This window comes from Furipterus horrens, unplaced genomic scaffold (assembly GCF_987537825.1).
Source record: "Furipterus horrens unplaced genomic scaffold, mFurHor1.1.pri manual_scaffold_12, whole genome shotgun sequence".
NCBI classification, from domain to species: Eukaryota; Metazoa; Chordata; class Mammalia; order Chiroptera; family Furipteridae; genus Furipterus; species Furipterus horrens.
The window spans coordinates 34321345-34337840 of NW_028327182.1; the positions used below are offsets into that span (position 1 = coordinate 34321345).

Genomic DNA, 16496 nt, shown 5'->3' on the forward strand with positions numbered 1-16496 from the left:
ACATAAGTGACCCAGGCTATTATTTATTACTGCTAGAACCTTTTGGATGGTAAACTCCTTCAGGATGGGTGCTGTGTTTTATAGGTCTTTATATGCCAGGTTTAGTGTGTGGTTTGAGTTAGCTGAAGTGCTCAATAACTATATCCTGCTTGGTTAATATTTCTAAAAGAAATGTAAAATGTAATGGCATTTTATGCATAGATCTGAGACTGCATGTAAGAGCTGGAGTTGTGCCGCTTTCCTCTCTTTTGCAGATGCGCACTTTGTCAACATACAGTCATCCTTTTGACCTATTTTCAGTGATAAATTTAGAGAGCAGTGATAAAAAGTAGTAATCAAATAATGCAAGAAAACATAGTAGTAATTTAGTTAATTTCCAAGTTTCTGTGCCCCACCCTTCACCTCCCAAACAACTCAGAACCGGCTTCATTTCCACTGTGAGTCTTCCTCCCTAGGTTTGATTAGAGCAGTTGTGGCATGGAGCAGTGGGGGTGAGGGCTGAGAAGGGGAATGAGCCTGGGTTTGGGAGTCACAGTGACTCAGGTTCCATTCCCTGCCTGACCACTCATCACTCTGGCAAATTATTTCTGTGGCACTCAATTCCCTGATCTTTAAGCTGGGGATGATGGCTAACTTATAGAATTGTTTGATGTATTAGTAAATATGGTGAGTGCTCAGTTAAGTGTTGGTAGTAATGGTGGTGAAGCGGGCTAGATCATATGTGTACCTAGGGAGCTGTTTTGCATCATGGGTTCTGTCTCAGTCAAGACCTATTTGGCCTAAAGGAATAGATCCCTTTCAATAGCTAGTTTAAGCTTGGAAAGGGCAGCTGTAAAGATAGACAGGGTTATCTTCCAGGATCAAGCACAGTAAATGTAGCTGGTCCTCATGAGAGACTGGAGCCAAGAACTGAAAGCTGGCCGCTTTTCTCATTCTTTTCGGGGGCTATACAGCCTCATTTTGCTTCTTACTGGGCACTTGCTCCACTGTTGTATCTCTGCACAGTGCAGCTTCTACCGCTTCAGTCTTCATACATCCAAGCCCAGAGCCTCACAGTTCCACGTGCACATCTGTGCCCTTGGCCCGCGCAAGAGCAGATCCTGATTCTCTTCTTTGAATCCCAAAGCCAGGTTTCTTGGAAAGTGAGGATTTGATTGACTCGGCTTGGGTTTAAGTGTTGAGCTCTGCTCACATCAGCTGTGGCCAGGGCTGGCTCACAAAGGACATTGAAGACTTCTGGGCCCACACCTATGACATAGAGAAGTGATTATAGGCACGACACAGGTAAAGCAACAGGTGTACCCTATCTACAGGTGTGGGTCTTTGGAGATTCCTTGATGATAGTCTTGGTGCCAGAAGACTGAGTTCATATACAGGCATGCCAGAGGTATTGCAGGTTTGGATCACCGAAATAAAGCGAGTTTTGCTTGTGGAAACCCTTGCCTTTGATTTGTAGAAAACACATCTGTGAAGTGTCATAAAGCAAAGAACAATAGAACAAGGTATGCCTGTATAGTTTACCCAATTTAGTGGTTTCTAACCCTGGTTGCACATTAGCTTCACCTGAGGGGACTTATAAAGTACTTTTGGCAGGCCCACGTCCAGGTTTTCTGATTCATTTGGGTTGGGCTGTTACTCAGGCATCTGTATTAGAAAAAGGAAACAAAACTTTTCAGATGATTCTTTTGTGCAGTCTGGTTGAAAACCATTGGCTTAAAAGGTACACCCTGCACTGTGGTAGGTCTAGGTGTTCAAAGATGAGGAAAACAAGGTCCCTGACACATTAAAAAGACCAAAAAAAAAAAAAAAAAAAGAAACACATACTCTAAGACAAACAGTGGTCAGTGTGAATTGTAAACAAAAGAGCTATAGGCACACAGAAGTGGGATTTTTATTTCTTGATAACAAAGGTTGATCCAACCGTACTATAAATTTATATGTGCAGTACATATTTAGTCTGCTTACCTCACACCTCAGTGGTCCGCCTTGTGAGGCCCAGGCAACGTGGCAGCTCTGGAATGGCAATGGGAAACTGCCACTGCTTAGAGTTCTCAGCCCTAAGATCTGAGCCCCAAAGAAAAATAACAATACAGGAGAGAGGTTTCAGCAGGTGAAGAGGATGATCCAGTATAATTGACACCCAGAGCAAAATAGGGCTGCTGGCAAAGTGACCATGACAAAAATCCCTGCCCTCCAGGGACCCAAGTGGGGGTGGGGCAGGAACCTGCACACATTTACATCGATTACAAGTGGATTTAAGTGGATTAGAGAATGATTACAGTGCTCTGGCAGGAGGAGAGTGTTGGGGGCCGCCTTGAGGAGAGTGAGGATGATTTGAACCGAAGGCGGTGCTTGTGGGAATGTTAGTGGGAAGGAGGGAACGACCCTTTATTAAAGCCACTTCACCACTAGGTGAAGTATGCTGTGTGCTTCACCTCACCTTCTCAGGTAAGGCTCCTAACAAGCCTATGGGGGCAGATGCTTCCTATTCTCCTGGTACAGATAGGAAGCTTATGCTCAGAAGGTTAAAGTGCTCAAGGTCACACAGCTGATCTGTATCCAGAGCTGGATATCCTTCCAGGAGAGTTTGATCCTGGAGCCTAGGCAGTTTGCTTCTGCCCAGTAAATAAATGCAAGCCAGTGTGTAGGAATCACAGGAGAGACACACTTGAGGTCAGGGAGAATTAGAGAACCTTCCTGAATCGGGCAGCTTTTGAAAAGTAGGTGGATGTGTAGGGTAACAGAAATAGCCTGAGCAGAGGCACTAAGAGGGGAGGGGCTGTGGTGCGGAAATGGAAACCGTGGTAGGTAGATATATTCTGAGAATTGCTTACAGAAGTATTAGAAGGGAAAGGGCAAAAAGGAGGTGTTGTCTGAGAGTGTCTCTGTGGCTGTGTGTCCCTCTGCCATTTGTGTGTAGACCTCTGTGGGAGGACTCCTTAGGGGTGACCCTCAGACCTCTGAGGGGTCTGAGGGAATTATGTTGTAATTAAAACGTTTTTCTCACCTCTTTTCATAAAATGTGCTTCACTTCCACCCCCTTCCACTAAGTCCATATTAAAAAAAGAAAGTTTTGTTAATGTAGTAGAATTAACTGAGTTTGACCAACCATTGCCTTTGTGAGCTTTACAGTATCTTGGGAGTAGTTCTAATACTTTCTAGTGAAGGACTCCAGGCAGCTTAACCAAGCCAGCCACTTAAAGGGCCCCGAAGGGAAAGGATTATTTGAGAACAGGCCTATTGCTTTCCTTCCCTGTGGTGTATCTTGTCTAATGTGCAGATTCAACTATTACTGTATAAGTTGATTATTCATCATGTGTTTTTATACTTAAATATTTGCACCTATTCCATCTTAGAAGAATAAAAGCCCATGTCCTCAAATGGCCTGGACGGACCTGCTGCTGCTGCCTTCCCTTCCAAGGTTTTCTGCTTTGCTCTAGCTGCGTCAGCTTCCTGGTTCCTTCTACACAGCCGAAGTGCCCGTTGCCGCATGGCCTTTGCTGTGGCTGTTCTGTCTGAAGCACTTTCTCCCCAGTTACCAGCTTAGCCCGCTTTCCACATTGCTCATGCTTTCTCACTAAGGCCAATGCTGACCCCAGTCCCCACGTTAAAGTTGCAACCTGCAAACCCTCCTAACCTCCTTCCGGGCTGGTCTCGTCTTACCGGCCACCGCGTTTCGTTTTCAGCAGAGTGCTCATCACCTTCTAGCAGCGTCTCGATCTTATTTATGTGTTTACTGTCTGTTTCCCCAAGAGAAGGGAAGTTCCTTTAGGAAGGGAGTCTTGGTTTTGTTTATTTATTTATTTCCCTTGTCAAGAACGTAGTAATGTTGAATAAATATCTGTTGAATGAATGTTTCAGGAATCTCATTCTGTAAGAAGAACAAATTCTGTATTGTAACTTACCTAAATCGTGGCTGAAAATTAATTTGACTTTAGGCTTAGGTCATTGCTATGATGTTTCCAAGCTAATTAGCATGTATTTAAGCATATATAATTAGTGGGTAGAGGCTCTGCTTTTCTTTCTGGTCACCATTGAATGCCCCTGCTGTGGTGCTTACCCCACTGTCTTGTACAATATTATGGTTATTAACTTGTCTTGCTGCTCTTTTGGTTTTAAGCTTCTAAGGGTAAGGACTGGGCTCTGTTTATATTTAATGCAGTGTCCTCTGCATGTTGGCAGCCTAATTAAATTGTGTAGTAGAAAAATAATTGGATTATGAGACTAGGTCTTGATTGAAAAGTCATGTCTTATGTTTTATTTTTTGTATTTTGTTATCATGTCCTCATGCATGAAGGGGTTTTCGCGAATGGTATTTACTTTAACTTTCTCAAGATAACCTGATATTTACATTTACAATAAAGTAAAATGTTAGATTTCTTTTATCTCTGCCATTAATAAGTGTCATAAAATAGAAAAATAAAGCCAAGTCAATATATTGTTGTTGCCACAGAAATTGAATTTGTGTCAGAAGGATTTGTGCTTGTGATGGAGTGATTCGTATATTTTTCTTGGAATTAAGTCTCCAGCAGGTGACAACGTCAATAATTCACAAAACCAAGGAGCTTTTGAGATTGGTTAATTTATATATGTGAATTAGAAGGCACATGAATAATGTACTTAATATATTCTGACATCTGAAAATATGCATTAAAAAACCCAGCCCATTAAAAAGTCTGTTCATAGCATTTATTAGATTTTTTAGATTTTCATTTTTAGTTTTTTCACTAATACATACTTTTATTTTTGAAAAGGAACTAATTCATATTTTCTGCTTGGTGTGAAAAGTATTATCCATAGTAACATAAAAAGCTTTTCTCATTATAAAAATAAATTTACTCATTCTAGACAACTGGGAAAATACAGAAATATGTGGGGGAAAAATAAGTTGTTCCAAATCCCACAATGCAGATACATAAAATTAACAATGGTTTCTGTCTTATTTTTTCACAAATGTGTATATTATGGTGTGTCTTATTTTTCCATAAATGTGTTATAGTAATGAAGTTGGAATTATATTGCATGTGCCATTTAAAATATAACTTAAAAAAATGTAACATTGTATTTAAGCATTTATATCATTATAGTCCATATGGCAGGGCTATAATTTATTTAATCTATTTTATAGTCTGGGGAATTTTAGGTTGATTACAGTTCTAGCTACTTAAAATAATGCTGTAGTGATACATATTTGTAAATAAATCTTTGGTTGTATTTCTTACTTTCTAAGTATAAGTTCTAGAAGTAGACTTATTAGGTTAAAAAATGTGAACATAGGATTTGTTTCACCAAATTGTTCTCTAAAAAGGCTTAACCAAATTTACATTCATTATGGTGATAAGAATGTAAACAAATAAAATCCTTCTGAAATATATATGAAATGATGAGTAGTGCTCTATTAGTCTCAGGGATAGTCTAAATTTGTGTCTTGGACAAGACATCTAGGAGGCTGAGCCTCTGTCAGAAATAATCTAGTAATTTGGATAAGCCTCAAGGTGATTCTCAAAGCTCAGGGACCATTTAAAATCTTCCTGTAGCTAATACTTTAACTACTTTCCAGTCTTCTCCAAATAATGAAAAAGGTCTAGAACTAAACCTACTTGTAAAGCTTTTCAAAGATTTAAACAGCTTTTTCCTGGGCCCATTGGAGAAGACTTTTTGATCTTTAGTATATGTGAAAAGAACTGGAACAGCTGAAGAGAGCATCTTAAAATAAATATTAAAGCTGTGTTACTAGGATTAGCCATTATGATTTCCCTTTAATTTTACATCAACACTGAATGAGTTCATTGAAGGAGTAAAGAACACTAGGGTTCTTTTTAGAATAAAAAATGCCTTGTTAGGTGAGCAGCCCCTGTGATGAATAATCTAAGTGAGAACTTCAAGTAACAGTTTGATAATTGGTTTTTCTAGAGAGTTGGTTGTCTTCTAGCAATTACAGTAGTCCCTCTCTATATCGTGGTTCACTTATCGCGGCCTCACTGTATCGCAGGATTTTAAAAAATATTATATTTAATTATTTATCACAGATTTTTCGCTATATTGCGGGATTTTGTGGTGCTGTATACGTATGTTGTTAAAGTTACATAGGTTTAAGAGTGTCTAGAATATGTTTAAGAACATAAGTAGTATTTATAAAAGTGTGGAAAAGGTTAATAAGGGACTGGGAACGGTTTATAATTGTGTGGGAAGGGTTTATAAAGCCTTAAAATAAATGTAAGGTTCCTACTTCATGGATTTTCACCTATCGCGGGGGGGGGCAGGTGGCGGTTCTAGAACGTAATACCTGTGCTAAGTGAGGGAATACTGTATGTTGCAGCCTTTCGAAAATCTTATGTTCTCTTAGAAATGAATCTTCTCACTTCTGTTGATGCTTGAATGGTGCCTCCTCCTGAAAGCTGATCTTTCTTGATGACTCTCTTTTCCCAAAGAAGGTATTGTGGAGTAGGGAGGTCTAGCTTTTGGGGTGGATGAGAGTAGAGAAGCCTTGGATAATAGATAATGGGTGAGTGTTTATCTTTCTGAGGTAGGCAGGATTATGGCTTTGAATAAATGCACAGATTTAAAAGAAGCTGGCAGCATTTCCTAATTCTCAGCTGTACTTAATATTCCTCTCTCACTTTTCTCCACCCAAGATTTAAAAAATTGACTTCATGAAGAGCCACTAAACTTAAAAGCTTTTCTTTATGGAATCAAAGAGCCAGCTCAACTCTTATCCTCAGTGCTAGGAAAGCTTCAGAGTTATTTTTGGGCCTTTCTGAGATGTTAAATCTGGAGCCCTTGAAGAATATTTTCTTGTGTGTGTGTGTGTGTGTGTGTGGTGTAGTTGACTGGGAGATGACCCTCAGATGGAATCTGCAGGTGTGTTTAGTGTCATAGTTAATAGTAATGTACTTTACATTTCTACCATCTTTATAATTGGTATTCACATTAAAATAAACACAGCTGTGTGGACCAGAAATGTTATCAGGTCAAAATACATATTCATAAGTGTATTGGTTGAAGGGAATAATCTGGACTTTAACACAAGGGTGAGCAACACTTTAACATATTATCATTACCCACAGATGATGATTAAAAGACTGATCCTCGGTCTCCCCCCCCGCCCCCAATAAGGTATAACTTTGTTATGTCAGTAAGTAACCTGTCACTGACTCATTTTGACAAGCAAATAGTGTCATGTCATGGTTGGACATAATGAACAATCTTTGATACTTAGGGTCTAAGCATATGCTTATGAGATTGAAATATTGTACTTTAGAGATAGACTAAGCATTTGAATAAATGATGTAATTGGTAATTCATCCTGACACCAGAGATAGTTTTAAGAGAATTCAACAGTATTTATTGGTGCTGGCCACTTCATGGCCATAAACCTGTCTCAATTGTACCAGCTCCCTGTCTATCACTTCTTTGAAATCCTTTTGTACTCTTATCTGTATCTTCCATTTAGCTCGTTTCAGGGCCACCAGTTTTAAAGTGAGCCATGTGATGAGAAATTCAAGTGTGTGCAGGCTGAGGAGATATTAATGGCTGGTGTCGGGGAGCTATGTGCAGCCAGTTTCTCAGTCCTGGACCTGCCATGGGGGCCTTTAAACATGCAGGTCCAAAGCCCCACCTTAGACCTACTGACGCAGAGTCTTGGGAAGCTGAGGCCCTGTAATTTAGTTTTATGAAGATAATCTTGATGTGTTTTTTGTGCCCACTAACCAGCTGGTCTAGAGGTTCTAGTTTATGAAAATTGAGTCTGAGTCGAGGCCTTAATCTTTTAGGTTTTGCTCTTGTTTGTAATTTCTTATAATGATTCAGTTAAAAGATGTAAATTTGATGGAATTGCAACAGCTAAAACTATTTTTAGCCCTGGTTGGTGTGGCTCAGTGGATTGAGTGCCGGCCTGCGGACTGAAAGGTAACTGGTTCGATTCCCAGTCAGGGCACACGCTTGGGTTGCAGGGCAAGTCCCCAGTTGGGGGCATGTGAGAGGCAACCACACATCGATGTTTCTCTCCCTCTCTTTTTTCCCTCCCTTCCCCTCTCTCAAAAAATAAATAAAAATAAGATCTTAAAAATGAAGTTAAAAAAAAACACACCTATTTTTAAATATTACCATGTATTTTGCTCTTATGACAGTGATCCAAGCCTGAGACCTTACAGTTGGTGGTGGCTGTCCTGCATTTGATGACATCAGTGGACATATTCTTTGCTCCCTGCTAGTTCAAATGTGCTAACCAATGAAAGAAAATGTAAAACTTGCTAAAAAGCTTTTTCATTGCATGAATACCCCAGGTTTTTAATCTTGTTTTGTGTTAATTTATTTGGTCTTTGTTACTTACTGTAAACTAAATGGGGGGAAGTGGGACTATTTCTTCATACCTCTTGGTATTTACAGCATTTAGTACTGTGCTCTTAAAGCTCTAGATCTATTTTGACAGCATATACTATCTTCAATAAAGGTTTTCTTGCTTTGCTTAAATGAGAATATAGAGATCTATGTTCTGTGTTTCCGCCCCCTGCTTTTGGATCCTGTGTTCCTTAAAAGAAAAAAATTCTTCTTATAAAGACTTCGGACATCCGCGATACCCATGCCTCCCTCCCCCCCCCCCCTTCCACTTGCAACTGCCTGGGAGATAACGATGTTTCAGGGCTGGAAGTCCCCCGCCTGGGAGATAACAGGGTGCTTCAAACTGAAAATAAACAAAACCTCGTTCTACTTTGATCAGCCCGTCGCACCCACAGCTGCCAGAAGGCCAGACTGTTAACAAGGTTCACAACCCCCCCCCCCCCCCATGCTCTCCTCCTGTAAAAGAAACACCTTCTCCCCTAGAAAGGCGGAGTCCTGACCACCCCGCGGCAGGGCTCCCTCCCGGCTTGCTGATTCTCCCAGTAAACTTTTTTCCTGCTCGCTGCGTCTTAATGGCCTTTTGAGCAACTCCGTTCTTACAACTTTCTGTATCAATTCCAGAGTGATCCTCTTGACCATTCATCCTAAGAACTGTCATTAGCAGAAAACATATCTATATGTGGTTCTCCTTACTTTTTAGGGGGAAAATATAATTTGCAAATAGAGAAACAAAGGACCACGGAAGAAGGGTGAGGTTTGGCTTTAAAAATTAGGTCTAGGCAAAGAGCCCTAATGTACTTTAATACCACACACTAACCAATTATCAGTAATTCTGTATTCAGAACTGTTCATATTTTGATATCTCTCGTTTTATTCTCTCCTATAAAGCAGTAACAACACCTATAGGATCATAGACCAATTAAAAAACTAAAAGCCACAGAGTCACTTTTGTGTGACTTTTAATGTCTAAAACTATATTTTTTTAACTTTTTGCAGGACAAATATGACCCTAAAAAGTTGGATTGTTACTATATTTTTAAAGCATTTCTGTTTGCTTCTACTTAATAGTCAGTTTCACGTTTCCGTCTCCTTCTTGCGTGGGTATCAGCAGATGCTACTCCTGAACTGGACTGATGTGCGCAGTTCCTATTTCCCCCAACCAGAAGGAAAGGACATGGCTTGTAGCTGTAAAACAGAAATACTTCTTCATTTTCTAACTGTCTTGGTTTACCAGACATTTAAACAGTACCTGAAGTACCAGTGTAAAAGCAATGCTTTTTTATGATAGTTTTTCTTTTTTAAAAAATTAAGAATATCATCCTTGTAGTTTTGTAGCTACAGAAGGCCAAAGCCCCACAGAATTATCTGAGGATCTTGTCAGTCATCCATCCCTCTACTGTTTAAAAGTCTATAATTTAAACAGGCTGGACCTCAAAATAATGTAAACTGTATTTAATAAACCAGAATTAATGTTGACATTCAAACATTTCACAAAAGAATGTCATTTGATATAACCTTTACATTTTTTCACTAAGTATTTAGTGTTTGTCTCTCTTTCAGTCATGTTTGAAATGGACTGCTTGGACATTTCAAATTTCAGGCGAAATTACTCATGCTTAGATCTATTCAGAATTTTTTTTTTTTTTTTGGTGGTTTATTTTAGATTGAATGTGTCTAAACAAAGAGCTATGTTATTTATTTCCTGGAACTAAATCTTGATGTCAAACTTATTCTGAATTTAGTGTTTTGTTATAGACACCCACATTTTTAGATTTGATTTTCAGTCATTTACTCTGTTAGTCAGTGATTCCTATTCTATTATAGGAACCTTGAATTTGCTGTCATTTCCTACCCTACTGACTTCTCCTGTTGGTGGTGAGAATTCATAGGTAAGCATTTTCCCAAATAGAAGGAATAATGAACTTAACTCGATCTTCTTGCTCTTCTCTTGGACTGTTAACACTTTAACATTCCCCAGAGTTCTTATTTTTCCTATTTTTCCACATAAGCTACCCTTGCACTATAATTCATCACATGTTTTGTGTGTGTTTGTGTGTGTGTGTGAGAGAAAGATCATTAGAATAATGTAGATTATAATGGGGCTTATGTATGTGCCTATATAGTTTTAAAAACACAAGTCAAGCATTTTAATAAATTGAATCCTTTTAAAAGTCAGACCATTTAAACATATAAACATATGTGTTTATAAACATATGGGGTTGGCCAAAAGTTCATTTAGTTTTTTTTGTACAATGGCTCTAACAGTGCTTAATTGTCTTGACCTTCATTCAAATAATATTGTCAGATTGTATTGTGACAGCTGTCATATCAGTGTGCATTTAAAAACGAACATCAAAATTGATGAATTTTTGTGTAGCCCTTTTTATATTGAAGATGGACAAAAATAAGTAACATTTTATTATGCTTTATTATTTCAAAAAGGTAAAAACACAACTGGAATGCAAAACAAACAAGATTTGTGCAGTGAATAGAGAAAGTGCTGTGACTGATCGAATGTATCAAAATTGCTTTGTGAAGTTCTGTGCTGGAGATATCTCATTGGACAATGCTCTATGATCAGGTAGATGAGTTGAGGTTGATAGCGATCAAACTGAGACATTAACTGAGAACAATCAACATTATATCATGCTAGAGATAGCCAACATACTCAAAATATCCAAGTTAATAAAGTTATTGGTGAAAATGAAAAATGTATCTTATTTTATGGAAAAAACTAAATGGACTTCTTGGCCAACCCAATATAAAGCCATGTTAAAAAAAAATCATTATGTGTCTTGTTCCTAGACAAGTCACTCTTTGCTCTTTTTCTAACTCTAAAAGGCTGTGCAACGTTAAACCTTTGAAGATATGTAAAAATGTTCTTTTGGGGTATTTACATCTGGATTTTGCATCATGTAACCTACCGCCCCTACTTTTTCTGTCTGGCAATTTACTTTCTGTATCTTCTATTCAGTCTTCAGCTCATAAATCTTTCATGGGCTCTACTCCTGTTTCTCTTAAAATTGTTATTTTCATTTTCTTTTTTTCTCTTTTTTAAAGTATCTTTTATTGATTATGCTGTTACAGTTATCCCAATGTTTTCCTTTGCCCGCCTTTGCCCACTACCCCCCCCTCCCTCCAGCAATCCTTTCCCCCCTTAGTTCATGTCCATGGGTCATGCATGTAAGTTCTTTGGCTTCACTCTTTCCTATACGATTCTTAACATCCCCCTGTCTATTTTGTTCCTACCCATTATGCTTCTTGATCCCTGCACCATTTCCCTATTTTTCCCCCTTACCCCTACTAGCTGATAACCCTGCAAATGATCCCCATACCTATGATTCTGTTCCTATTCTGGTTGTTTGCTTAGTTTGTTTTTGTTTTTTAGATTTGATTGTTGATAGTTATGAGTTAGTTGTCATTTTAATGTTTATAGTTTTGATCTTCTTTTTCTTAAATAAGTCTCTTTAACATTTTGTATAATAATGGCTTGGTGATGATGAACTCCTTTAGCTTTACCTTGTCTGGGAAGCACTTTATTTGACCTTCCATTCTAAATGATAGCTTTGCTGGATAGAATAATATTGGTTGTACGTCCTTGCTTTTCATCACTTTGAATACTTCTTGCCAGCGCCTTCTTGCCCGCAAGGTTTCTTTTGAGTAATCAGCTGATAGTCTTATGGGAACTGCTTTGTAGGTGGGAACCCCTTTGTAGGTAGTAACTCTGCTTTTTTCTTGCTGCTTTTAAGGTTCTATCTTTAACCTTTGGCATTTTAATTATTATGTGTCTTGGTGTGGTTCTCTTTGGGTTCATTATCTTTCTTTTTAACATAACTTTTTTGGCATTTTTCTCAGGCAACTCAAATTGGGATTGGGGAATATTTCATTTGTAAGTAGATGGTTCTCTTTGTTGTGGCATACTGTTCTAAATAGGATTTCAGCTTTATACTTTTTCTTTGAGCTTACTTCTTAAGCATTAGGCCACCTAGAATGCTATTGTCAAAAGTTGGCTATATTCGTCTTGTTAGAGAACTTTGGAATGACCCCTTTCAGGTGTGATGAGAGTTGTGAGTGGGGTGATACCTCTGGTTGGAGAATGAGATTTAGTTCGCCAAATGCAATGGGCTAGAAATCTCTCTTGGCAGGAAAGCACACAGACAGCAGGCAGTTAGAGGAATGGACCCCCACGCAGCCTTTCCACTGTTCCTTTTTTTCTGTGAACTTGAGAGCTGTATAGATTTGGGTTTAATTTTAGTAATGATCTCTGAGATGGGGCTTGGGTCCTAAGTGCCTCAGAAATTTTATAGTTCTCTCCAGGATCACACTCCTTTAAAAAATTTTTTTAGAGATTTTATTTATTTACTTTTAGAGAGAGGGGAAGGGAGGGAGAGGAGAGAAACATCTATGAGTGAGAGATACATGGATCGGTTTCCTCTTGCTCACCCCCAACTGGGAGGCATGTACTCTGACTGGGAATCGAACCTGCCACCTCTCGGTTGGCAGGCCACTGCTCAATCCATTGAGCCACACCAGCCAGGACCACACCTACTCTTACGGACCTGTGTTGCATACACATCAATTTCAAGGGCTGGAGATAATATTGATTAAGAGAATATTCTACAGCCCAAAATTAAATACTAACCCTTTGTTAATGCAATATTATTACTTCTTTGTTCCTAATTTAACAGGCAGTTCAGTCTGGAACGTAGTAGTGTGGCTAACGGTGTGGTCACTTATTCAGCTGTATCCTCTTGGGTGTATACAAAGTTCATTCTGAGTCCCTAGAGTTACTGTATTCTCTGTAGTAGATGAAGGAACATCTTGGTGAAAGACCGAAGAGAATCTGGGATAGTGATTTACACTGTGACAGTTTTTAAATCTGGATCATCGCTGAGGTAGAGTCATGTGCATAAAGGTGAACTCATTGCTAACACATCATTCTATACTTACAAAATAGTACATATCTCTGATTTCCTATTTAAGAATTCCTATTTAAGAAATGCACTGATCCTTGTTCTGCCCTGTTAAAGATATAATGCCATAATGAATAAGAGGAAGGCGAATTGGAAATTGATTCCAGATACTGGGATAGAAAATCTTTCTTGACTCTGGAATTTATAAAACTTAGATTTCTCTTCCTCTCACCACCCCTAAATACTTTTTCTTTTGAACTCCACTTTGCAGGAAACGAAATCATTCATCTTCTTAAGTGGCCTTATGTTTGTCTAGCAAGGAAATCAGAAAAAGGGTTGTCAAAGAATCTAGCAATGAAATTGAAAATATCTACTGTCACCACTAGCGATAAATCAAACTGATGTTAAAGATGCAAATACTTGTTCTAGCATTCTCTTCGTTTCTAGAATTAAGTTAATTAAACCAGCAAAGTACTTCATTATCTACTATGCTGCATGCTAATGGTAGATTTAAAGTTTCACTGTTTTGTAATATGAACAGGTTTCTGAAAATTAGATTTAAATCTATATTCATTGTATTCTAAGTTTATATACTTAATGATAATTCATATTGTTACTTGGAAAAATATATCTATTGAACCACAATTAGGTTCCTAGTTTGGGTTACAAATACAAGAAATTTAGGAAACATTTGGACCTACCACATTCAGGACAACTTTTGCCTATCTTTTCGTGAAAGTGATTAAAACAATATATAATACATGTTTATTAGACTGTCAAGAATTTAATTACATTCAACCTAGCATTGTAGAATTTTAAATGTACTCTATTAACTAAAAATTTAAAAAACTGTTATAAATTACTAATATGATTGGTTTCTTTAATTTGCAGCATTTAAATATTAGGACATTGACAGATGACGTGGTAAGGTTATTCTCAATGTTTCTTTTGTTGTGAATTTAAACTAACAATGTGATGTTGATGGCATGCTGTGCTAACACCTTTGAAATTGCTAAAAACTGCATGTTTTGGAAATGTACTGCTAAATGGTGCTAAAATAAGAGGCAGAACAGGTAAAATTCATTAAATTGTTGCTTTTAAATAGTAAAAGAGACTATTGGATATGTTAGTTTGAAAAATTCGCTTAATTACAAATTGTTAGCCAACCTTGAATCATTCAAATCAGCTTTCATACTTAAAAAAGAGGTAAAAAAAAAAAAGAAAAAACAAGCTAAAGACATGTCAGCTTTTCAGAAATATGTAGCTGCTAATTAAAATAGACCAGACTAAAATGCCATATATGTATGAGGGGGGACCCCGCCCCCAAAAAAGGAATTATTTTCTGAAGGGTGGACTCCTTATAGTGTAGACATCCTCTGATAGTTTAGTGTTCTGGGAACCTACCTGTATCAGCGTATCAGCTGGTGGTGGTGTGAGAGGCTGGGTTAGCCTTCAGTGAATTATTTTGGAAGTCCAGTTCAATATGTTTGCCCATTTCATGATTGGTGATTTACCAGTGCACCTGCCCATACCATGCTGTGTGTTCAGCAGTTTTTAATCCCAAAACGGCATGAACCCCATGTCCCACCCTCCCTATTCACCGCATCTCACCCTGCGTGTGACTTTTTTTTGTTTCCCTGGATTAAAAAAGTCCTTAAAGGGAAACATTATGCTGATGTGGAAGAGGTGAAACAAACAAACAAAAAACTGCAGAAGCACTAAAAGGCATCAAAAATCATCGAGTTCAAAAACTGTCTTGAGCAGTGGAAATAATGTCTTAGTAGGTGTATTGCATCAAATGGAGAGTACTTTGAAGGGACTGAAGTTTAAACATGTAAGAATAAATACACAATTTTTTAGAAATAAATTCCAGTTTTTAAGGGATCACTCCTTGTACTTTTCAAAATTTTGCTTATAAACAAGAGAACCAGGCAGCTGTAGTATATGTTATGCATGTTGAAAATAACAGACATTCTTATAAGTAATTAACACTTCATACCACCCTTACAGATTCTTATATGTTCAAGTAAATTATTTTGACAACTCTTTTGAATATAATTCTTGGTTAGTGGTAAAGGAGTAACAGTAAGAGCAAGACCCAAATAAAGAATAACACCAAAAATATGTTAATATGACACAGAGGACAAAGCATAACACTCTACTGACCAGGTTTTGAATTAAAATTCGCCTTGTATCAATGAGTGAGAGTGCCTTGAACACAGAACGCACTCAGAAAATGTTTAGCGCCCTTGATAATGCAAAGTACCATCTTAGATTAAAGTGGACTCGTGGACGTAAATGAGACATAGATCCAGACATGCAGACTTAAAAAACTGAATTCGATTGTTATGTTTTGTTCCTCTGTATAGTATCTAACAAAAGGATATTTGTGTAAGCTTTGCAGGATGACATTTATTTCTCATATACCAGTATTTAGAAAACCGTAGCAATATGGAACACTTCTGCAGATTACATCATTTCTCACCCTGTGAGGTTCCTGTTGTCCTCATTTTACCACCGAGTACATTGAGGCTGACAGGTTAAGTTGGGAGCTTTCTCAAGGATGCACAGCTGGCAAGTGGCACAGCTGTGGCTCAAATCTTGGACATAGCTCCAAACCCGTACACTTCCACTGCTGACTTAGCTTTCAAATGGCTTCTTAAGGCTGACAATAAAACCATATGCAATTTTTATGTTTTAACTTTTATGAGAATATACAGTGGTATGTTTGTAGTAGCCTTATTGAGCTATAATTCACATATTATATATTTCATCCATTTTAAGTGCATTTCAGTGATTTTTAGTATATTCGCAGAGTTGTGAAACCATCACCACAATCAGTTTTAGAACATTTTCATGACCCCAAAAGATACTTCATACCTTTAAGCAGTTACTTCCCAATTACCTTCAATTCCCTGGCCGTAAGCAGTCACCAGTTTACTTTCTGTCTGTAGATTTCCCTCTTCTGGACATTTCATATAAATGGAGTCACATGACATATGGTTTTTTGTGACAGTTGTTTTATTTCGCATAATGTTTTCAAGGTTCATTCATGTTGAAGCATGTATTAGTACTTCCTTTCTATTGATGAATAGTATTCTATATGATGATATTTTTGAGGTTTGTTTCTATTTTATGGGCAGGCTATATTTTTTCCCCTGTTATCTTTCAGACTGTGCCCTTTGCCTTTGTTATACCTTTGTTATATGACTCTGTCCATGCACATTGCCAACCCCAAATCTC

At 37.9% G+C, this 16496-nt stretch overlaps 1 protein-coding gene across 1 annotated transcript in view; it reads left to right on the top strand.

Moving 5' to 3' along the window:
* Positions 1-16496, top strand: part of DIAPH3 (diaphanous related formin 3) — a 474633-nt gene that overhangs the window by 14593 nt on the left and 443544 nt on the right. The window contains exon 2 of the mRNA XM_090258348.1: positions 14145-14177. Coding sequence (XP_090114474.1) covers positions 14145-14177 — 33 coding nt within the window. The remainder of the gene's footprint in view (positions 1-14144; positions 14178-16496) is intronic.